At 50.3% G+C, this 22686-nt stretch overlaps 2 protein-coding genes across 2 annotated transcripts; one reads left to right on the top strand and one right to left on the bottom strand.

The window, feature by feature from the left end:
• The first annotated feature begins 1948 nt into the window (after positions 1-1948).
• On the top strand, positions 1949-11441 carry stum (stum, mechanosensory transduction mediator homolog). Its single transcript, XM_029141230.3, has 4 exons — positions 1949-2748; positions 7853-8035; positions 8878-8886; positions 9682-11441. Exons 1-4 carry the CDS (start codon positions 2538-2540, stop codon positions 9714-9716), a joined length of 438 nt encoding a protein of 145 aa, XP_028997063.1. The 5' UTR covers positions 1949-2537; the 3' UTR covers positions 9717-11441.
• Positions 11442-12805: 1364 nt separating this feature from the next.
• On the bottom strand, positions 12806-22573 carry coq8aa (coenzyme Q8A, genome duplicate a). Its single transcript, XM_029141584.3, has 17 exons — positions 22317-22573; positions 19888-19987; positions 19656-19738; positions 19327-19568; positions 19065-19251; positions 18915-18981; positions 17574-17645; positions 17258-17392; positions 16292-16377; positions 16056-16196; positions 15898-15979; positions 15610-15703; positions 15388-15529; positions 15197-15304; positions 15047-15112; positions 14882-14968; positions 12806-14803 (listed from the first exon to the last, which is right to left on the bottom strand). Exons 2-17 carry the CDS (start codon positions 19979-19981, stop codon positions 14492-14494), a joined length of 1998 nt encoding a protein of 665 aa, XP_028997417.1. The 5' UTR covers positions 19982-19987; positions 22317-22573; the 3' UTR covers positions 12806-14491.
• Between the last annotated feature and the right edge of the window lie 113 nt (positions 22574-22686).

The following is a 22686-nucleotide window of genomic DNA, read 5'->3' as shown; positions in this document are numbered from 1 at the left end:
AAACTAGGACACGGCCCAGCTGCCGGCGGGAGCCACAGACTACGGGGACGGAGGCGGCGCTGCAGTCGTGCTCATGGACCAACATGCAAAGAGTCACTAAGAGTCTGCTGCAGCTTTGCGTTGGTTAATGACGTGGAGTAAATGGAGCCATTCTGCAAAAAAAAGGCTCCTCTGACTGGTTTAGCCTTTATTGGTTGATAAAATCTGTTATATAATACATATGTAGACATTAAAGAAGTGAGTCAGTTAGTCATTATATATAATACAAAGTTATTGGTTTCTGCACAAAGATCTGTTTGTAATGGTGCATGTGTGGTGGAGCCGGTGACCTTGTACCAAAGCGAGCACAAACAACAATTCAGCCTTTGTGGCTTCTTCAAACAGCTTTATCCTAATAATAAAACGGTGTTTGCGCACAAAAAGCTGCCTGGGAACACAATCTGCTGCGATGCAGCGGTACGGGGAGCGCGTGCGGCGATGCGGGCGAGCGAGCGGAACCAAAGAAAGGGATGAGAGAGGAGCGTGAAAGGCAGCAGGAGTCAGCCGGGAGGCTGCAGATGAAAGGCGAGAGAAAGGGAGAGCGTGGACACAACAGTCACCGTGGTGATGATCCGGTCTGGGGTGAGGAACACAATGGGATGCCATCAGGAGCACACACACGCACGCACACACAGCACGTACACAACAGCGCACGTACATAAATAACCGGTGTGTGTGGTGTCAGCTTTTCCTGACAGATGGAAGCAACACAAATTAAACCCTGAGAGAGAGTGAGATAAAGCGTGTGTGTGTGTGTGTGTGTGTGTGTGTGCGTGCGTGTGCGTGCGTGTGTGTGCGTGTGTGTCAGCAACAAGACACGTTTACAAACTTAGATGTGCCAGAATGTTTTTCGGTAACAAAGTGTTGCATCGTGTGCCGAGATCAACGCCTGTCACTCACGCGCGCTCACAGTCTCTGACGGCCGAGTTCACGGGTCCAGAGTCTCAGAGTCCATAACAGACGTGCCATAACAAACCAGAGAGCGAACCCGTCTACGGCTGAAGGAAATGAGAAGTGGAACTTTAACAGAAATTAGAAGATGTAGAGAAATAATGTGGGGGGGGGGGGGGGGGGGGGGGGGGGGGTCCAATAAAGACCAAGACAGATCAATATCTGTATAATTACCTACAGCTTGGAGTTACTAGGAGACCAAATAGAGATGAGAGAGGGACTGAGGATGGGAAGATGAGACAGACGGAGAGAGGGAGACAAACTTACACAAAAGTGGGGGACAATTTCAGGGTTGCACTCATGTCGATTGTGCTTCTGCCACTTGTTACATGGAGCTCATGGCGACGCAGGCGGGCGGAAGAGGAGGGAGAGGGAGGAAGGTGAGGGGGATAAATAGAAGCAAGTCCAAGATGGAGTTAAGGGAAGGGAGAAGAAATGGGAAGGTTTGATGCTTTAGGGATTGGTGTCGCATGAATAATTACTGAGATATTGACACTGGCTGTGTCTTCATCCCATCCTCCTCCTCCTCACTGCCCACCGACCACAGCACTCGCCACTTGCTTTCAGATTCTGCTGAAATCTCTCAGTTTAGCTTGTTTTTCTTTTCACACATTCACACAATCACATTATTAGTGCCTATTATCTCAAAGGGATGAGCAGCAATTAGATCGCTCCGCAAAATTTCAGAATAATATCATCATCTTTGATGACCTAATATTAAAGGCAATATTCTCTCGATCTCGTTCTGCAGATAAATATCTATGAGTGCAAACAAATAGCCTCGAGATGTCATGAAGCTCCACAACCATAATTAAAATGTGATGTGAGTGCGTTTACTGTGGTAACGTCAACCAGTACAAAGCGAGGTGGGTAGCGTTAAATAGGGCACTGTCCCTTTAAATGGAGGGCGCCGATGGGGAGGGAGGGGAGGCGAAAGGCAGGAGAGAGAGAGTGAGGCGTAGTAGAAAAAGGGGGGAGTAGTGAGCACTTTCTCCTCTCTGTCTTAGAGAGGTGTGTGGGTTGAGCGTGATTTTACAGGAGAGAGAGAAAGAAAGAGAGAAAGAAAGAAAGAAAGAAAGAAAGAAAGAAAGAAAGAAAGAAAGAAAGAAAGAAAGAAAGAAAGAAAGAAAGAAAGAAAGAAAGAAAGAAAGAAAGAAAGAAAGAAAGAAAGAAAGAAAGAAAGAAAGAAAGAAAGAAAGACATTTATTTCTAAAAGGATTTTTCTGAAGAACCGTCTCTGATCCAACGTTACTGAATGGAAACAAACAGCAGATTCTCTGACCTCACAGTCACTTTGACCAATAGGGACTTTTAAAGAAAGTCATCAAACCTAAAGACATGCTCCTTCTCTCCTCCAGCATGTTCCTTGGAAACGTGTCATGGACCTGAGGTGACTCTGTGGAGACTCCGGACTCTCTACTATCTACACATCCAGTCAGCCGGCCGACGCTGATCATCACATCCGTCGCCACCGCTTGATCGCTTTTCTCCAGAGCACCGAGAGGCTAAAATCGCCAACTACTCCCGAGTCGAAGGAACGACGAGCGATGGCACAAAAGGAGGGAGCGTCGGAGCAGGGCCGCGTGAGGACGGGCGAGAGTCTGGGGGCCAAAGCCGTGACCGGAGCCTCGGCGGCGGGTGGAGGGGTGGTGGTGGAGGTCCGGGAGAAGAAGGGACCCCTGCGGGCGGCCATACCCACAATGCCGTTCCCTCTGGCTGTCGTGTGTCTGTTCCTGAACACCTTCATACCTGGACTGGGTGAGTTGGGAGCGTGTCCCAGGCCTTTTCATTCCCCTCCATGAGAGATGCACACGAGCTATGTGGTACTGTAGCACTGAGAACGATGAATGAGGTTAATGCATAACGTAACACAGGCGCCCTGCACCGCTTCAATAACGAGGAGAGCTGCATTTGTGGATGAGCAGACGTGTCGGAGATTAAGGGGTCAGAGCTGGAGCGCGGGGTCAGAATGGGCTTTCAAAAATAAAGAAAGGAGTCAAACCGTCACCCGGAGATGAAACGCTAGAATGGGTGTGACACAGTGAAGAGCTGCAGTTTAAAAAGCTGCTGCTGCTGCTGCTGCTGCTGCTGCAAACAAAGAGTTGCTTCAACGCGACAGTTGCAAAAACATTGGAATCCGATTCACTTCCACTCACTTTGAAAATCCTGAATGGGCGAATGAGCGAATGAAAGTGGTTTTTAAAGCCAGAAGAGTCCCACAGACACGTTGGGGGGGGGGTACAGCAAACGCACAGGTAGACGCTACTCCAGTATGAGAGTGGAGCCAAGAGAGGCCACAAGAGCCAGTGGGAATTTAGCGGAGGAGCTAAAAATAGCTTGGAAAAACAAGACTGGCAAAAGTTTATTTTACTTTATTTTTACTCGTTCTTGGAAAATACCAGCCACATTCCCCGTTCTGCCTACTCTGCATCTGGGCATGTTATAAAAAAAGCCCCCTGCTGAGTCAGAAGCCATCATCTCTGTAGAATAATGGCCGTATATGGAGAATGTGCTCTAATTGTCTCTCATTGTGTGGTAGATGTGGAGGCAGAGCCAGACGTGTCGTTACTCTCGGTTTTCCACTCTAACATCTGGTTGCAGAACATACACAGGCCCATATTCGCTCCCACGCGCATCGCGGATGGCGTGTAGTGGATTAGACGCGCGCAGAGGCGTGTCATAGGTTAATGCACCTCCAGATGAGCCGAGGTTCGTCGCACAGCGCGAGAAATAACAATCCACGCTTTTAATAGATTCGTGTCTCGGCAGCTCAATCAGCCGGAGTCCGTCACTTTACAACCTCTGACGCGTCCTCGCCGCCTCTCCTGCTCCTCCAACTCTCTGGAGAGTCGTGTTCGGCGCTTCTACCCTCCTTCTCCTCTCCTCTCCCCCCGTCTCTTGCTATTTTATCCTGATTTGCCAAATTCAGAATCCGAGCCCCGCGTGCGTGTGCGTGGTGGTGACACGACGCCTCCAACACAATAAAAGGATCGAGACGCGAGCTCATCTGGGTGCGCGCGCGCGTCTGTGTGTTTGGGTATGTGTGGAGGTTTGTCTGAATGCCTTGACATTTCATTGAATAGCTGGCATGCAGTTGCCATGACAACGCCGGCTAAAACGAATACAACGCGCGCAAGTGTGCGGGCGCGCGCGCGTCCGTGTCGGCGGCGTTCGGGTGTAATTGACCGAGGAGGAGACCGAAAACAGCGTCTTGTTCTATTGAACCTTCAGCCGAGATTAAATTTATAAATGCACAATTGAATTCCCGACAAGGTCAATTTGCAGCGTCTGTAGCCGCGTCTGTCTCCTTGTACGTCTGCAGGAACATCTGGATCCCTGAAAGCTGCAACCACCTGCGCACAAACGGTGATTAGACGACGCAGGCAGCGTGTTTCAAAGTAATCCCCACCCGCATATATGATCTTAGCAGGTCTCCCCATAGTTACCTGCTTCAGTAGATCCGGGTAAAGCAGTGGCAGCTGCACGTTGCTGTGAGTGTGGTGAACCACGGGTTGATGCCTATCAGCAGCTATATACGAGCCGAACCGCAGGTTGAACTGGGCTCATTATCGGATAAATGGCTGAAAGTGAAGGGCTGGAACGTCACGGTTCCTCTGGTGAACCACAGCTGGTACCGGAGCACGGGCTGCACGGCCACATATGAGGGAATGGCCTGCGTTCGGTCCTAATTGCGATCTAATTAACGCCAGAGTGGGTTCAGGTTCTATTTTAAAGGAAACAAACCGGGTTTGGCTGAGGAGGAGATGCGTCGGCCGCCTCCTCGGCGCTTCAGCCCGGAGGATGAGGGAACAGTGTGTGTTTCCACAGCCAGCGCTCTGACCTCAGCCGCACAATTCAAAGTGACAACCGCATTTTCTCCGCTCCGCTTCCCGTAACTTTACATTAATCCGGCCTGATGTCGCGTTGCCGGAGCCTCGGAAGCTGAGCCCGGAAATCTATTGGTGTGGTTTGAACTGATCAAGGCTGTCGGCTCTTAAAATAATTAAGCCCAGTTGTTGTACTGGAGGGGCCGTGTCACGATCTTTACCATAAGAGGGCTGGAAAGTGAGGCACGGAGCGGCGGTGGGGGTATGATTTAGCCCCACGGCGTACAGCAAGTGCGTGGGAGGTCACGTGCGCGCGGGTGGGTGCGGTGGAGTCTATGTACCGGAGACACGCTGACATCTGGCCCCTGGACGCCTGAGAACGACCCAATCGGTGACGCGGATAAACACGTGAGCGCGATCAGAACCGACCCCCAAGACGGTGCATACAATAAGTTTAATCGACGCAAACACTCGACGGTGCTGTGACGTAATTAGCTCCACGAGCGCCCGTCTCCCTTCGTCCCCCTCGTCTTCCTCTCTTTCCCTTCACGTCTCGCTCCGCTTCTCCTGCCGTCGTTCACACTCTTACACTCCGTCATTAACCTCCCACACTGCCAGTGGGTGCGCTGGAGACTTCTCTGTGTAATTATAGTCATTAGTCTGGCTTACATTGTATCTGAGCACACAGACACCGACACGCGCGTCGTACAGAGGATCCGCGCGATTCACGCACGTGGAGAGACGCGGAGTTTTCTTCCACGTTGGGAATGGGTTAAAGCGGTTATTCGTTCCTTCGCCAGTTAGAAGTCGCGCATATGAACTGAAGGGACCGCCAGACTGGATAAGTCCCGGTTTTTGTGCCAAACCCTCAGATGGCGGTGACGCGTAACCCGCGTCTCCACCTGCCTGCTGTCAATCACGGCTCGTGTCTGGAGGTGGGAAGCGCCGCCGGCAGCCAGAGCATCTGCTGGTGGGCGTGACCCCGACCCGGAGACGTCTCTGTCTGGCCGAACCGAACCGACGCCGGGTGGAAGTTGCTCTTTCTGAGAGAGGCTTAGAAGTGAGCACTGAGGAAAAAGCCTGGAAGGAAAACTAAATATCTGCGTCTTTCCTTCGAGCTACAGGTTTAGGGATGTTTATTCCATAGTTGGACTTTTTCCAGCGGAGGCATGTGGAAATAAATAGTGTTTGTTCAGCTTTATCAGACAATTGAAAAGAAACATTTGTCATAATTACTAATTAAACAAATGTACAAATACTGAAGTAAAAGTGGGAGTCATGTTTTTGTACATTTGATTCATCTCCAGCTGGTAGTTTTAGCTACAGCAACCACTGAAACACAGGCTCCTGCTGAGGCTGTTTACACGCTCTGAATCTTAGAGATGTGGAAGTTGGCGTCTCTTATAAATATTTAGGACTAAAAATACACACAACGAAGGCCCCAGGGCCGGGATCTAATCTACAGTCACACGAGTCGTACCATGTTCAATTTTACATCTTTACTGCTTCACAGGCTTAGTTTGAAACGTGCTGCAGGCGGTGAGGAGGACAAGTCACAAGCCACTGGTCCGTTTGCGAAAGCTCACGTTTTAAATGTGCTTACATGTTGTCAGAAGGATTATTGGTTTGTCTGCAGTGATTGGAAGACTGGGCCCAGACGGCAGTAATTACAGCGTGACTGGTTATTTCCAGGAACTGCTGCTTATGAAATATTGTCAGGCCCCTGACGGTCACTCCCAACTATTGATGGATGGATGGATGGATGGATGGATGGATGGATGGATGGATGGATGGATGGATGGATGGATGGATGGATGGATGATTAAATAAATGGATGGATGGATGGATGGATGGATGGATGGATGGATGGATGGATGGATGGATGGATGGATGGATGGATGGATGGATGGATGGTTAAATAAATGGATGGATGGATGGATGGATGGATGGATGGATGGATGGATGGATGGATGGATGGATGGATGGATGGATGGATGACACTAACGCTGGCAGAGAGATGATGCCCCAAACATGTGCTGTTCCAATTATAGCACTTATAGTAAGCCAAGCTAAATCTGTCATTAATAACACGAGATAGCACCAAAATGCAGAAAGCTAAGAACATGTTATATATTTATCCTGCTCCTGAGGGATCGTTGTCATGGAAACATGCAGTAATGAAACAATCCGACGACTGCGCTCTGAGACGCAGAGCACGGGACATTTCCTGGACAACGCCGCCCGGCTCCGGCTCAGGAGTCGGTCCTGATGGAAGGACCTGTGATGTTGGTCAGACAGACAGGCAGCGTCCACAGCTGATCCTGGTGTCGGTCCCCTGCTGCCGCGGCCTCTTTAGCGGTGACTCACATTTTCGGACGCTCAGAGCGGACAACGTGAGAAAACAGCGGCCACACAGAAACATTCTGCTGATTGTTATATATCTTATTATTTTATTCACGTTAATTTGCTTTGTTTGAGCATCAAGGGCGACCGATGATGCAAAACCCGACGAGGAGCTTGACCTTTGGTGGTGACACATCTCAGCCACGCGTTGCATTGATTCCTGTGTAAGGGCTTTACACAGACAGTCATGACCCCGAAATCCAATAACAGCTGATGCTCTGAATGTTTCATGGAATAACTGTAACATCAATTATTGATCGTGGTGAAACTCACTAGGCTGCATTGGGAGGATGCGCCTTTGGGTTGCACTTCCTGCAAAACTACACACATTCCCATCAGTCGTGCTGAGTGTATAGTACTGTAGCTGGATGGATTAGTCGGTCGCTGAGGCATGTTAACATGCTGATGTTAGTATTTAACCCCAAGCACCGCTGCTAATTACACTGTGTCACATCTCATCCTGTTTATTCCACTGGAAGCTCCACAGTCTGCCATTTAAACTAACCCGGAGCGGGACAGCGCCTTCACCCGACTGGCCGTGAACGCATCGCGGCGCCGGCCGTCGCTCGCCGATCGACCCGCGCGTGCTCTCCTTTTTGTGACAGGCTGTTTTCGCTGCCTCCGTCCCGCAGGTACCTTCATCTCGGCCTTCACGGTGCTGTGCGGCGCGCGCAGCGAGCTGGTGTCGGAGCGCGGCGTGTGCTGCGTGTTCTGGCTCAACGTGGCGGCGGCGCTCATCCAGATCCTGACGGCCGTCATCATGGTGGGCTGGATCATGAGCATCTTCTGGGGCATGGACATGGTCATCCTGGCGAGTGAGTAGCCGGACGCCGCACGCGCGTGCGCGGCCCCCTGCTGCGCTTTCGCCCACCGCTCCTCGGCTTTTCGGGCCTCCGGGCGCATTGTTCACCTGTTGCCGCTCGAATCCGTGCTCCTGACAGCGGCTCGTCGAAATACGACCTGACCCTCGTCGTCGAATCACGCATTTCCCGCATCGCTCAATTATTCATCACAGCAACACATATCTGGGTAGCTCCGGGACGCATATTACTGGATGCTCGCTCTTCGTCCGCGTGATGAATCACTCCCTAATGAGACGTATTTATCTGCTTTCTGTCTCGCTCTAATAAGCATGTGTTGCATATGATCAATGAATTCTCCCTCGCTCTCCCCACTTCTCCACCGTTGCTCCATCCTACTAATGATGCCGGCATTATCTTCCTCCCACTGGTCGCCTTCCTTCTGCTTCTCGTGCTCCTAACGCTCGCTCCCATTTGAAGTTTCCACATCCCCGCTCCCTCTCGCTCACATTATTCCTCCCACTCTCTGCCTGCCCCCCGGTCCTCCAGTGTCTTCTTCTTCTTCCTCTTTTATTTTTTTCGTTGAATCCGTATCATCTCCCTCTGTTCCCGTCTGCGGCGCTCTCTGCTTATCGATCGCGCTGCGTTCGTGCTCATTTGATCATGTAATGCATCTGAATCAACGCGAGGTCGGGTGATGTCGACAGCCGTTTGGTTTCCCTCTTTAAAGCTCCATGATCGCACAACTGAAGCCTGTTTTGTGTTACTTCAGTGCAGTGAACGACACATGAAATACTCACTAACTGTCTCTTTCTTGTCTCCCCCTCTCCTCTGCTCGTCATCTTCGCCGACACAAGTTTCTGACGGTAGGTGCTCCTTCATCCTGTCTGTAGTTATTCAGTGCCTCCAGGACTTTACAGGTCTCTTTGTGATTCTTGCTGCTACTGTAAAACGTCAGATTTTGCCTTGAGTTACACAAAAACGGACAAAAATAGTGACAATGAGTTGTTCTTTTTTTTTTTTTTTGTTCTGTCCAGCAGTTTAGCAAGCAGCATGTATTACGCTGAATGCCACATTGTGATGGACAGCTTTGCTTTAACAAGAAGAGTATATATAGAATATATATACTCTTCCTGATTTATGGTTTAATGGTTTATTTAGCTAATCCAAAATGTGTGTGATGTTGCTGTGTTGGTGGACAGGTTAGGTTTCTGCTTTAGGGTGTGTATTGGGGGGGGGGGGGGGGGGGGGGGGGTTAAGGGGTGCAACCAGCTGCTGAAACCAAGCAAATCTGTTAAGTAAACAATCGGAGCAAAAAAAAAAAATAAAATAAATAAATAAATAAATAAGAAGCATGGATGTACCTTGGGCTAACACATTCATAACTAAACAATTTTTGTACTGTGGTTTACCTTGGAGATTAATACTAATACCAATAATAGTGCTAAGGTATGTGCACATACTAATTCAAACATATACATACAATATACATACATATGTGCATTATTATACATATCCCATACTACTTAATAAAAGTCATGACATACAACACCACAAATTCCATATTCACACATTATTCATATTGGTAGTGGTAAGTATCAATAATACTTACAGTTGGATTTGGAAAGTGACAATGAGTTGTTCTTTGTGCTCGTCCTCAGGCTGCAGAGACCAGGGAATCCCCCAAGACGTCTGAGAGACGCCGTGTACATGTTAGGTGATGGGTCACATGGACAGTTTGACCTCTTTACCCCCCCCCACCCCCCACCCCCACCCTAAAACCCCCGACGGTGTCCTGCAGCTGACGGCAGCATCGAGTGACTGCGATGCCTGAAAATGTTTGGCTGTCGGCTGTGGACGGATCAGGTTCATCTAGAAATAAAAGGGGGAGAAAGAAACGTAAACAGTGCGGTCCCAATGGATGATGGGAATAAAAAGAGCACATGTCTCCAAGTCGCTGGGTGAAAATGTTTGGTGAATGAATAATGTTTTTAATTATATTAGATTTGACCTCCTCATCTATTTCATATAAAGCAGCCAAAACATTACAACCAACTCCCAGTTTACAACATCCAGTAACAAACCAGTTTATAAAACACAATGTCAGCCAGACAGATGTTTACCCAGCATGCATCAGTGTACACCTTAAAGTCTGTGAGTCTTCGCTGCCACAGAACCGGTGGTTCCGTCTGTTAAATGCACAAATCAGCATCTGACATATTTTAGCCCGTGGTGAAATATTGCCAGTGACTGTTCAAGCATTGAGGACCACCCTGTCTCCGTCTCTCACATTGTGACTGAGACAGTCGGAGTGATGTCGCTAGATCCAAAAGCAGCTTTTGAATAATTGGCACTTTGATGACAGTGACTGTAAGTGTGTAAAGCAGCCACCCCCAGAATCAAACCCAGCTGTGTATATCAACATGTATGTTTCTGATTGGTTGTGCAATATGGACATATGTATATATATATTCTGTATATATAAGTACAGTCACAACTGTATCATCTGCTAAACTTGTGAAATACCCAACACACCTATAGTTTTTTTATATAGTTGTTCCAAACAACAACCTTCACATTCAGCGTAACTCTAGAACGTGATTGGGTTTAATCCGATGAGTCTTGCCCTCATTTTTGGTTTTGGTTCTATGTTGTACAGTATTTAAGTGCGACCATGGCCAGTGTCCCCCCCTGCGTTTAGTATGTAGCAGTGGTGCTGCTGTTTCTTTGATATTGTCGAGAGGTTGGTGCATTTTATTGAGACCCTTTCTTAATCAATCTTCCAGCTCCAACCGTGATTCCGGGGAGCGTTGACTGAATATTGTGCTTTTGAACCTTTATCGATGAAGTGATGCCACGTACAAAATTGCATGGTTTTGACTACAGAGAGTGACACACACACACGCGCGCACACACACACACACACACACACACACACACACACACACACACACACACACACACACACACACACACACACACACACACAATAATGTGTTAATTAATTCTGTGACTTTGCATTGTTGTTTTTATTTGAAGATATTTGGGATTTGAGAACAACTTAGAAGATCACTAGTTTGAAATATTTCTTGTCAATGGACGGTGGATTTTCTTTGATTTCATGTAAACGTAACCAGGATTGTTTTCCAGAGCTGTGACGGAACCAGCATCTTCGGTGCCCAGGCTCAAGGACTCCTGGGCAGCCACTGTGGGCAGGAGCTGGTGGTGGATTCGTCCTCCGAAGCCGAGGCTGATGCGAGCGCATTGTTTATCCAGAGGATCTGAGCTGTTTGTTAGTCACCATGTCTCACTCAGCAGCCCTGTATGAGCAGGACATGATTATGTGCAAATGTGCATGTAAATAAATGGACTTATGAATAAGATTGGTACCATGATTAAAATAGCTGTGTGTCGCTGATGATTTTCTGGTATTTTTTACATTTTACGTTGCATTGATCTAGTTTTAGGCACATAATAAATATTCTACTCGTCATCATTTCACTAAGTGTAAAATTTCCTTTTGATCCTTTCGTTAAGTTTATTCTTATGAAAACATACCTATTAACAAACTAATGAAACAGTCAAGCAGAACAAAGGTGAAAAGCTAATGCAGCTTTCATACAGACAATAAGGGAGCAGGTCACCTGATACTGTGCAACTTAACATCCCAGAGCATTTATTGATTGCTCCACGATAAAAGTCTCTGTTTCCATGGCGATGTGGTCTCAGTGACCATCTTCATGCTGGTGAAGACCAAAACGACGCCACCTGCGTTCTTGCCGTCGTCGTATCCAGACGCGCTGCCTCTCCTCTCTCACCAAATAAGGACGACTCGCTCCTCGTGGCCGCACGGCCCAGCGCCGCCCCTCACGCTCCCACGGCGGCGTAAACACCAGAGACGGGGCTGCTCCCGTCCAAACCCGGAGGGCTCCAGGTCGTTGACATGTAACAGTGACAACGCTGGTTAGAGCCGCTGACTCTAATCACTGGCTCATTTGAAGCCCCTCAGGCTTTGACCTCCAGACTCGGATCTCTGAGAGACCCGACCGAGACCCAAACGTGCCTCCTACAGTAGAGTTTTTGAAAATTGATTCTGGGAAAAACAGATGACATCTGGCTGGAGTTAATGAAAGAGCACGAGGCTCCTGGCAGGCGTACAGTCACATGATAAGAAATTCTTGCAGGATAAAACATATTTGGGTCCTGGCTGCAGGTTGGCATTCGCAAAATGTGACTATTTCCTTTAATTAGATGAATCAGCGAGAAATATATGGCTTTACCATGAGGCCACACACACCTAGTGACCACTGCTGCCTTCTCCTGCAGCGCCGACAGGATATAATCTAATAAGGCAGAAACAGCATATGAAACATGAGTATCATAAATAATTCATTTGGCCTCAAGCTGCTTATGTTTTGTTCCGTTTCTTTGACAGGATCTCAGTAATGACCTGTGTTCGACCGGTTGGAAAAGCGACAGCGCCCCCTGCTGGACGCCGACGTGTAATACACCCCGCGGCGACGCTGTGGACCTCCCTCGCTCTTACCCGCTGGGTTTCCTGAGGCATGATTCATTTGCACTGTTGTCCACGCGCATATATCTGCATGTTCGTGTTCCCAGGCCCTCTGCCAGCTCCTCCACCCCCGGCCAAGACTTCACTATATAAGGAAGACGAGCTCTGCCTCCCTGCACTGTGCTTTTAGTCTGCAACCTCTTAACCTGATAGAAGGAGTCAACAGGGGAATTAGAGCTGGAATCCCTCTGTTGCAAAAACTCACGCCAAGCTTGTTTGACGAAAGCAGATCAAACATTTACTGTTTTCATACAATATATGTATCACAACTTTCAATTAACAATGCAGTTTGATTAGAAAAGGTTTTAGAGTCATAATATTAAATATAAAGTCAAGATTTCTAAATAATTCCTTCCACTGGAAACTACAGGCACCTTGTTTGTTTGTTTTTTAACTTTATTTCCCCATTTCATATTTTCAGCTTCACACCAGAGACCATCAGAACTGTGTTCACACAGCGGAAACGAGAGAACGTTCACAGTCACACATCAGCCAGGTGACGGAGGATTTCACACCCGCGGAGGCGTGGAGAGATTACTGGCTTGTGGAAGCAAGGTGAGCCCCTGAGCCGGGCTTGTGCGATATGAGCCTCCTCCATCCCTGCAGTTCATTAACATTCATGGCTGAGCACAGGCCCAGCGTCGATATGCGCCGCGCTCCGTCTTCCTGTCAGACGGCGTCTTCTCACAAGGAGCAACGCGGTTCCGTAGGATTTCAATTCGACGCATTTTTTTTATCCGTCTCCTACAAAAAAAAAACGATTAAACCATGCTTTGGTAGTACAAGAACTTCATCTAAGCTGCTTCCGGCAGTGAGTAGTCGTCTAGAGTTTGAGTCCTGACAGCACAAAAAGAACACACGTCTGCAGCGGGAGCTCTGCTTTCATCCCGACACAGTGAGTGAAGATCCCGAAAGCCCGAAGCTCGTTACAACACACGGGCCCTGAATCGGCGGTGAACCCACAGAAATGGATCCCCGCACGAGCTACAAGCTATAAACAGCAGCTGAAGTCGGATCAGCAACTTCGTTACGAATCGAACGCCATCTTCAAACGCGACTTTGTCGTCCAAACTGTCCAGATCAAACATTTACACAAATATTTGTGACCAAGACAAGTTGGTCCTCGTTATCACTTTCTACACATTTCTATTCAGAGTTTTCCTCGCTACAGGTTTATAATAAAAACCTAAATCCCTATCTCTAGCTTAACCGATGCTTAATAATAGTACTATAACCTTTATGGCTGATGGCAAGTTTGGTTTTGTGATTTTCCCAAAGATTAACCAAACACAGCAATAAAATCTCGTTTGAAAACATCAGAGAAGATAAAAATCCAATCTTTTTTACATTTTTGATGTCCTTCTTTAGAGCCACAGGAAGGAGTTTGGCCTTGAAGCACTTCAGACTCCAGGTAAGCTGAGTGGCTAACGTGGCCCCTTCACTCATCATCCACTCGCCGTTGGCCCCAGCGCTTGTCCACACACACACACACACACACACACACACACACACACACACACACACACACACACACACACACACACACACACACACACACACACACACACACACACACACAGCCTTGCGGTGCTATAAAAGTGGGGCCCCACCACATAATGCCTTCCCTAGCCTCTTATCCTAACCACCACAAATAAAGGCTGACATCTAACCTTTGCTCTAATTCGAACCAAATCTCAATTCTAACCTTAGCCCTAAATTCACATCTTGATTCTCAAAAAGGCCTTTAAAGTTGTGGGGCCCAGCCAAAGGGCCCCACAAGTGACCATAGGGCCCCACTTTGAAAAAAAAAGAAAAAAAGAAAAGAATTTTGGGCCCCACTGCAATGTAACCGCAAGGACACACACACACACACACACACACACGCTGACACTTGAAGGTTAGGCTGAGGAGGAGGAGGGGGAGGAGGGGGGAGGCGTGCGGCCCTCCCAGTACTTCTGGTACGCCGCCTGGAACATCCCCTTGCACGCGATCCTGGCGTGCAGCCGCGAGCAGATGAGGAAGGAGCCGCCCATCTTGCGGTGCAGCGAGTACGTCTCCTCGGGCGGCGGCGTGAGCCGGTGCTTGAGCATCACGGGGATGAGGTTGTGGATCCTCTCCGTGGTGGACTGGGCGCCGAAGTCGAAGGCCTCCTGTGAGGCGAAGGCTTCGCCGAGGATCATCACCGCGTCCACGTGAGCGTTCACCATGGTCTAGATGTGGAGGAACACACTCCATTACATTCCAGGTGCAGCCTTTATGATAACAAATGTCTCAGTATCAAACTTTACCTTGGACTCGTATCCAGTTAGAAATTTCATCTCAATGGATTTCTTCAGAACCCCCTCTCTGTTTCCCTCGGCGGCCGAACGGATGACCTACAATCACAAGCATGAGTACGATCTCTTTAAACCAGAGTCGACGCTTCTGCTATAACGGACCCTATGGAAGCTCACCTCTATATAGACGTCTGTGAAACTCTGATCAAATCCTCGAGTGGCTCCGAAGTCCAACAGCGCCATCTACAGAGAAGCAACCCAACGCTGTTTCACTGCTTTTAGACCTCAGCAACACAGTGTTTTAATAGGGGCACAATTCAGACTCACGCGGTGCGTCTGGGGGTCGTAGAAGAAGTTGGACCAGTTGGGGTCCGTCTGCATGTACCGGAACTCAAACAGCTCCCTGAGGCACAGCGTCAAGATGTTCTGGCAGATCTGGACCCAATAAAAACCCAATAAAAACCCAGAGAAGGAGCTGGGGCCGTGTCCTCGCCTGCTGCTGGAGGGTGAGCGCGTACCTGGTTCTTCAGCTCCTGTGAGAGGCTCTCGGCCTTGTCCAGGGGGAACCCGGGGACCAGCTCTGTGGTCAGGACGTGTCTGCTGCTCAGCTCTTCTATCACCTCTGGCACGTAGAAGAAGTGGTGGTCCTTCAACAGCTCCCTGAGTAGCGCACCAGGAGGAACAAGGACGTGAGTACACGCTGGAATTAGGGTAAAAACAGAAAACGCACCACACATCACCTGAATTTCTTGGCACACTGGGCTTCTCTAATGTAGTCGCACTCCAGCGCCAGCTCCTTCCTCATGACGTCAATCAAATGCTCAGGAAACAGGCCTAGAGAGACGATGATGATAAGGAGACGAATCAAGATTAAAATAATGACAGAGAAAATGAACAGAGACAGAGAAGAGAAGAGAGAAGTGTGTGTGTGTGTGTGTGTGTGTGTGTGTGTGTGTGTGTGTGTGTGTGTGTGTGTGTGTGTGTGTGTGTGTGTGTGTGTGTGTGTGTTTCGGGGGGGCATAGCATACCTTCAGGTAGGGCATTGCTCATATTCAGCACAGTCATCAGGTTATTGACGTCACTGTTGATGCTCTGAGCCACACCGGGGTACTGGGGACAGAGGCATCCTTCATAGTTGAACACCCACAGCAGTTACAGCACAGAGAGTCACTGACTGACAGCCTACCTGTATCTTCATGGCCACCTCTCTGCCGTCCTTCATCCTCGCCAGGTGAACCTGGCCGATGGACGCCGCCGCGAACGGCCGCTCCTCGAACGACTCCAGCTGGTCCCTCCAGTTGGGCCCCAGGTCGCTGTTCAGCGCTTTCTGCGGACGCACAACAGCGCTGACGTCTCTGCATTTACCGCAGTCGACTCATACGACACGCCGTGGTTAGAGGTGTGCAAAAGACGGGGCCTCACTGTCATTTGCTTGATGGGCATGAAGTCGGCACTTTGCCTCACGCGCTCGAAGATCTTGGCCAGCTGGGGGTTAATGAAGGCGTCGTCTGGAACACACAAGCACATCTGGATTTGTTTACGCCTGTAAACACACAAGTCCCCCTCCGACCCTGGACATTAACGCTGCTTTATTGACTAGAACTACAGCCGGAGCGGACGCTGCGTGGGTTCACAAAGCTTCTGCTGCCGTAAACCAGCATTACAAACTTTATTAGGGGCTTTAAGAGGGTGACTCTATTTCGGACCGGTGCTAAAGGGTGCGACGGTCGGCTACACAATCATCCAGCCGCACAGTGGAGTCCTGCCATCACAGATGAATGTCAGCAGCTGGCCACAACCACTGGATGGATGTTCACCCTTCACATGTGCTTAAATTCACCCAGAGCCTGTAATTAAATGAATTAGTTTTAAACGTTGATAGGGACCGTGAGGAGTGAGTGCATGTAAATAATCAGAGGAGATACTGTGACCTTTTCCTCTATAATTTAGGAATGGACTTGTCACCACTCCACAGATAGAGTTACGCTCTCCAAATAACCACACACATGCGCACAGGGTCGATCCTGTGCCGAAACCCGTTGAAAAAAATCCGGGGAATCCGACGTGCTTTTTCTCACCTACCAGTGCCTTTTTTACAGTCGCCACGCTGCCCTGCGTAAAACCAACGTTTTCTCTCCGCCGCAGAGGTCGAGCCCAAGGTCACACAGCAGGCAGCAGCCGTAGCCGCGCTTAACGACGTGTTTACTGCCGTCACCCGAGCCGGCCGCGCCAACGGTGCCGGCATGTTTATGCCGCCGGCTTTCCACTCCTGTTCAGCGTGTCATCATCAGCATAAATGGGGACCAGCGTCGCGCCGCGGCCTATTCTTAGCGTCCGACAGCCCCCCCCCCCCCCGTTGCCTGGGCAACGCACGCGCTGCCGCTTTACCTTGAATGCTCAGCATCTGCCCCAGTTTCAGCGCGGCCCCGCGGACCTTGCAGAGGGTCCGGACGATGCGCTCGGCGTTGGCCTCGGACAGGAAGGGGCTGGAGTCCAACACGGCCTTTTTGTTTTCACCTGCACCTGCGCAGGACGGGACGGGGGTCAGAAGACGGGTCAAATTAGTACTTATAGTTTTAGCTCCCCGGGCGTGCGTGAACCGCGTGTTAATATGTCAGTCACACACACAAACACACACACACACACACACACACACACACACACACACACACACACACACACACACACACACACACACACACACCTTCACCGTTGTGTCTTATGGTCTTCTTAGCGACTTCTGCCAGGGCTCCAATACCCAAACCCACAGCCAGACCTGAGCGCAGACACACACACGGAACAAATGAGGACAGTCAGCTCAGCATATAACTACCATGGAGGTGCAGCGAGACACCAACAGGCAGCATTAACTAAGGCATTCGCTGCCGCTGCTGAATCGAATGAACATATGCAACAGAGAATGAGAAACCGCCACTTAGATCATCAGCCTGAATATATATGCAAACAATTAGGCAGTACATGTTGGAGGCTTAAGAGTATTTTTGGCAGGGGATGAAAAGAAAAAAAGCAAAACCGCACGAGCCGAGTGGTTTTTCGAGCCCGGCCTCCACGTTATATAACTCAGTGTTACATAATGGCTTAGTCAGCGGCGGTTGGTGAGAGGGGGCAGACGTCGAGCGCTCACGCCGTCCGACCGCGGGCGGGTTCGAACGTCCGCAGGTCGGCGCGAGCGAAGGGCGGGTCAAGTTCGTGACCCCCCCCCGCTGAAATGTCACCACTGTCAACATGCCGCGTGAACCCTGCTCCGTCCTCTGTGTCTCATTGACCGTGTTTACAGGCACTAGGCTGACCAGATTAGGCAGCGGGGCGGCTTCTTAGCGCCTGCGTAAACAAGGAGACCGGTTTCCGCCGCCGGGCGCCGAGATTAGACGAGTTCGTCTCCTCAGACCTGAATGGAATGAGCTCCTTACATACACAAATATTTCTGCGTGTGTGGGCGGGGGAGGGCGGAGCCTCATCATCACTGATTTTATGACGCGTGATCAAGTTTCATTGCTTTTCTCTTTTCCTCACACACATACTGAGCCCATATTCATTTAAAGCTGCACCCAATGCACCTGGACTCACGGACAGGTCACTCCAGTGCGTGTAAACACGTTCCCCGATTGCGCCTGATAAACCGCATTACTGAACAGCGTGCGCGCGCGCCTGCATGAGCGGCATCTGTTTGCGACGAGTCTGCGGGTGTTTGTGTTGGCGGTGCCGCGCGACTCATCGGCTCTTTTCTCTGACCTCACTCTCCACACTCGCTCGCGCCACCTGCTCCCTTGTCGATCGTCCGTCCGACGCTTTTCCTGCCGTCGACTACGAACGCGGCTCATTATTATGCGCACGGGAGGCTTGACCTAATTTCCTGACGGGTTTATTCCGGTTCAGCTCCAGAATAACTCGACGGTTCTTTTCCAACACTTCACCACTTTCACTCTCCAGGTCATCGCCTCACACGACCTCAGCTTGTAACACGGGGGGGGGGGTGGGCGGGCGGTGTATCGCAGGCGCTCAGAGACAGAAAGCGGCGCCGTACCTCCAAAGTTGGCCAGTCGGCCGAGCCGGGTCACCGGCACCTTCCTCTCCCTGGCTCTGTCGCTCAGCTGCAGGGGGCACAACAACACAGACGTTGGCTAAAACGGCGAGACGCGCGCTGAGAGCCAGATGTTACCGTCGGAGGAGCTACCATCTGTTTGTGCGGCTTCATCTCGGGCCCCTTGCTCTGTCTGGCTTTCTCGATGTCCTCGGCCGTCAGACCCCCGACTGTGGACGGATCTTGGTGGTAGCTCCTGAGGTGGCCGACTTGGTATAACTGCCCCCACGCGTGTCTGGTCAGACTGTGCTTGTAGAGACGATGGTGTCCAGTGAAATGCCTGAGACACAGGAAGCAGGAAAGGGTTAATTGACTCCCCTAAAAGCGTGGATCGGTAGATTGCTACTAGTTATACCTGTGTTGGTGGTAAGTCCTGCTAAACTGTTTGCTGGGATCTTTGTATCCGTCGAACACAGACTTCCTCCCCCCTGCTGTGCCGTGACGGGCGCCGGCGTCGGCGTCAGCGCCGCTCCCCGACTGATCCGCCGCGAAGTCCGCGCCGTCCCCTCTGAGCTCCGAAGCTGCGAAGGCACTGTCGTCCTGAGAAAAGTCGAACTCGGCCTCGGACGGGGGCGTGGGCTGCTGACCCGACATCTCCTGCAACGACAGACACACGGGAAGAACCGCTCTCCTGTCGCTCGAAGCAACCGGTGACCACACGCTTTATATGATGCATTCACAAACCTGCATCTTCGTCATGGCGGCCGAGAGGCCTTGCTCTGCCGCCGACTGGACCTGTTGGACCGCAGCACCGACCCCTGGTACCCCTGAGTCACAAACCAACATAGAGCCTGATTGTCGGTCCCAAATGATTTGAGCTGATACATACCCGTTAGGAGATTAAAAACCAGGGGTTTCCATTGAATAAACAGGTGGTTTAAAGGCTAACTGAAGATTCTGAGGCATTTAAACTCACCAGTTCCACTGCGCAGGGCACTGGTCTGCGACTCCACAACCGCCTGGGTCAGCTTGGCCAGGCCTCGCATGAGTAGCGTCATATCTGCTGCCATGATGGACTAGGAGGTCAGACACAAAGAGGCGGAGGTCAACGGCAGCACGACTCTCACCTAATAATGACACTAATGAACTGGGAGATCCGATAGGCAGAGCGTCTAAAACCCATCTGTGGAGAGAGACGGGCGGAGACGGGGGACGATGCGAATGGAAACCCGCCGTCATCGCGCTTTCTGCTGCCTAATGTTAATACGCAGCTGTCACGTCTTGAGATTGCTTTAATGTTTGGCTAAAAATACCCATGACCCCCATTCCCTGCGCTAATGCACACACACACACACACACACACACACACACACACACACACACACACACGGGGGGGGGGGGGGGGACGACAAGTGTGCCTTCGTGGAAGCTGTGAAGATACGTGCATGCGGTCCAGGAACTGGAGCTGAAAATGCCACTGGAACCTGAGACGCAGGAGAGTCGCTGGCTGTCGCCCGCTCCGGCTATTTCTGTGCACAAGCAACGGTGAGTGCACGTGTTGGGTTTGTGTACAAGGCTTTGCTATCGCACTTTCACTCCCTGCTTCACCTGATATCATTAACCGAGAAACGGCGCACAGGCGCGATTACAAGTCAAGGTCCATTAAGGGACAAAAGTCAGATATTCCCCGGTCACGGCCGCTGTGTGTGTTTATTATGTTACAGGTGCTGAAGTGAGGGTGTGACAACATGCTCCAGCACTGGGAAACGTGCCAGTGGAAAAAGAAGTCAAAGCATTGTGTGTGTGTGTGTGTGTGTGTGTGTGTGTGTGTGTGTGTGTGTGTGTGTGTGTGTGTGTTCTGTCCTTCTTCAGACCTGCTTTGTTTTCAAACAGAGGACTGTGCCGCACCAACGCTCCAGAAACATGTTTATCTCCCCATAAGCTCCATATCACACACACGATTTATGATTAATAAACGGCTTCAAACACGCTGCGACACCAACGAAGTCGATTTGGCAACTTCCCCGTTCGTCACAGTCGGTCCGCGGCCTGTTACGACACACACGAGCCCTTCGCTTTCCACTGGAAATCTGGAGCTGGACGAACGGATCCGACGAAGCCACAGAGGAGGAGAGGACTTCAAAAGGCTCGGCCCGGACGCCCAGCGGGTCAGAGGCCACTGGAAGATATTTGTGACGGGACACGGGCGGCTTCCACTCGTTATTGCGAAGAGAATACACAGAAACGAGCCTAAGCCTCAGCTGTTATCTCAGCTCTGTCGCCGTCTCTGCATAAGCTGTTGACTCACTGCTATGAAAATAGCCTGAGTAGGAGACTTCACCACAGTCCTGTTCAGTAAACTGCACCATCGCTGCCCTCAGTAACTGACTTTAAGGTGACGTGATGCATCCACTTTACTGGACGCCAATATCCAGAATCTGAGGCTTAGAACAGTAAAATAATTAAATTATTAAACAATTAAACAATTGTTGTATTCTGAACCACACAAGGTCTCTGGCATTAATGTGCTATAGTTTGTTTTCCAAACAACACAACATTATGATACTCAAGTGTATCGTTAATTAAGCTACTGCTGCTTATATTTAAGCAGCTTAATGTGTGTGGTTGTGGTCATATGAGAAATCAATTGACATCATCATCATCATCATCATCATCGTGAAGTGAAAAGCTCAAGCAGTGTTTAATTACAGAGAGAACAGAGAACCACAGGAATGTGAACGCATCGACTCACCCTTTAAATTATTCATCCACATACACAGGTTGGATAAATACACACACGTGCGTTCTTTACTGTGTTTGCTCATGTGCATGTTAAACCTGCGTGTAGTATTTGACATTATTAGACTCTGGATAGTTCTACTCTCGTTACTAATGCGTTAGATCGCCTCATAAATGTCAGCTGAATAAACTACAGGACATAATCCGGTCCCTTCCAGGCATAAACCCTTCATCACCCTGTAATTCACCATCACCGTAGCCTCAGGACCACGATTTCACTTTCACGCAAAACACGGAACTATGTAAAACTAGAGAAAAGTTCCCCGTTCATAATCAGGGCTATTAACTTCCTTGTGCGCACGAGCCTGGGACAACAACAACACGCGTGCGCCACGCTGCGATGTCAGAGCCGCGTTAAGTCTCAGCAGAGCTCGCATTTAGGGCCGAGGGCGTGAAAACGTCCAGTGCTGGGAGTGGATCCTGAATGAACGGCCGCAGTGGAGTTTGCGGACACGGACGTCCGCGCGACGCACAAAACCGTGCACGTTGCGCCAGATTGAGGCCAAAGCGACGCTGATCGCGATCAGAACAGGCCTCGTCCGGAAGGAAGCGCGGCGTCCTGGACCCGGACCCGAACCCGGACCGGGACCGGGCCCGGATACTCACCAGCAGCCGCGGTGCGCGCCGTGTGTGCGGGACGGGCTCAGCTCGGCGGGCGGCTCAAAGCGAACGCGCTGATTTCGCAGCACCGACCCGACACTGTTTACGCTTCCTATCGGCCGCACTTCGCGAGCAGCAGGGGCCGCCAGTTGTCTGCAAGTCGCCCTCGTCCTGTCGCTGCTGCTTCTAGCGCTTAATCCAGTTTCTCTCTCTCTCTCTCTCTCTCTCTCCCCACGAGGTCAAAGCTTATTTACCAACTTCGCAGCGCAGCCAGAGACGTGTGTTGACGCAATTTACTCACATCCGCCCCCCCCCCCACCGTTGTGCAAAACACACGCGCACAGGCGGAAGAACGGAGAACGTGCACGGTTTGCGC

The sequence above is a fragment of the Betta splendens genome, chromosome 24, assembly GCF_900634795.4.
Source record: "Betta splendens chromosome 24, fBetSpl5.4, whole genome shotgun sequence".
NCBI lineage: Eukaryota > Metazoa > Chordata > Actinopteri > Anabantiformes > Osphronemidae > Betta > Betta splendens.
Note: the sequence above shows the minus strand (reverse complement) of the source record. Positions and strands in the feature narration are given on the sequence as shown.

What these genes read in the sequence shown, in the direction of transcription:
- stum (XM_029141230.3), top strand. Translation starts at nt 2,538, where the DNA reads ATGGCACAAAAGGAGGGAGCGTCGGAGCAGGGCCGCGTGAGGACGGGC. An exon ending in CACCTTCATACCTGGACTGG is followed by an intron (nt 2,749 to 7,852) that starts GTGAGTTGGGAG and finishes TCCGTCCCGCAG; the next exon opens with GTACCTTCATCTCGGCCTTC.
- coq8aa (XM_029141584.3), bottom strand. Translation starts at nt 19,981, where the DNA reads ATGGCAGCAGATATGACGCTACTCATGCGAGGCCTGGCCAAGCTGACC. An exon ending in CCGCCATGACGAAGATGCAG is followed by an intron (nt 19,569 to 19,655) that starts GTTTGTGAATGC and finishes CTGTCGTTGCAG; the next exon opens with GAGATGTCGGGTCAGCAGCC. An exon ending in CCGACTGGCCAACTTTGGAG is followed by an intron (nt 17,646 to 18,914) that starts GTACGGCGCCGC and finishes GTCTGCGCTCAG; the next exon opens with GTCTGGCTGTGGGTTTGGGT.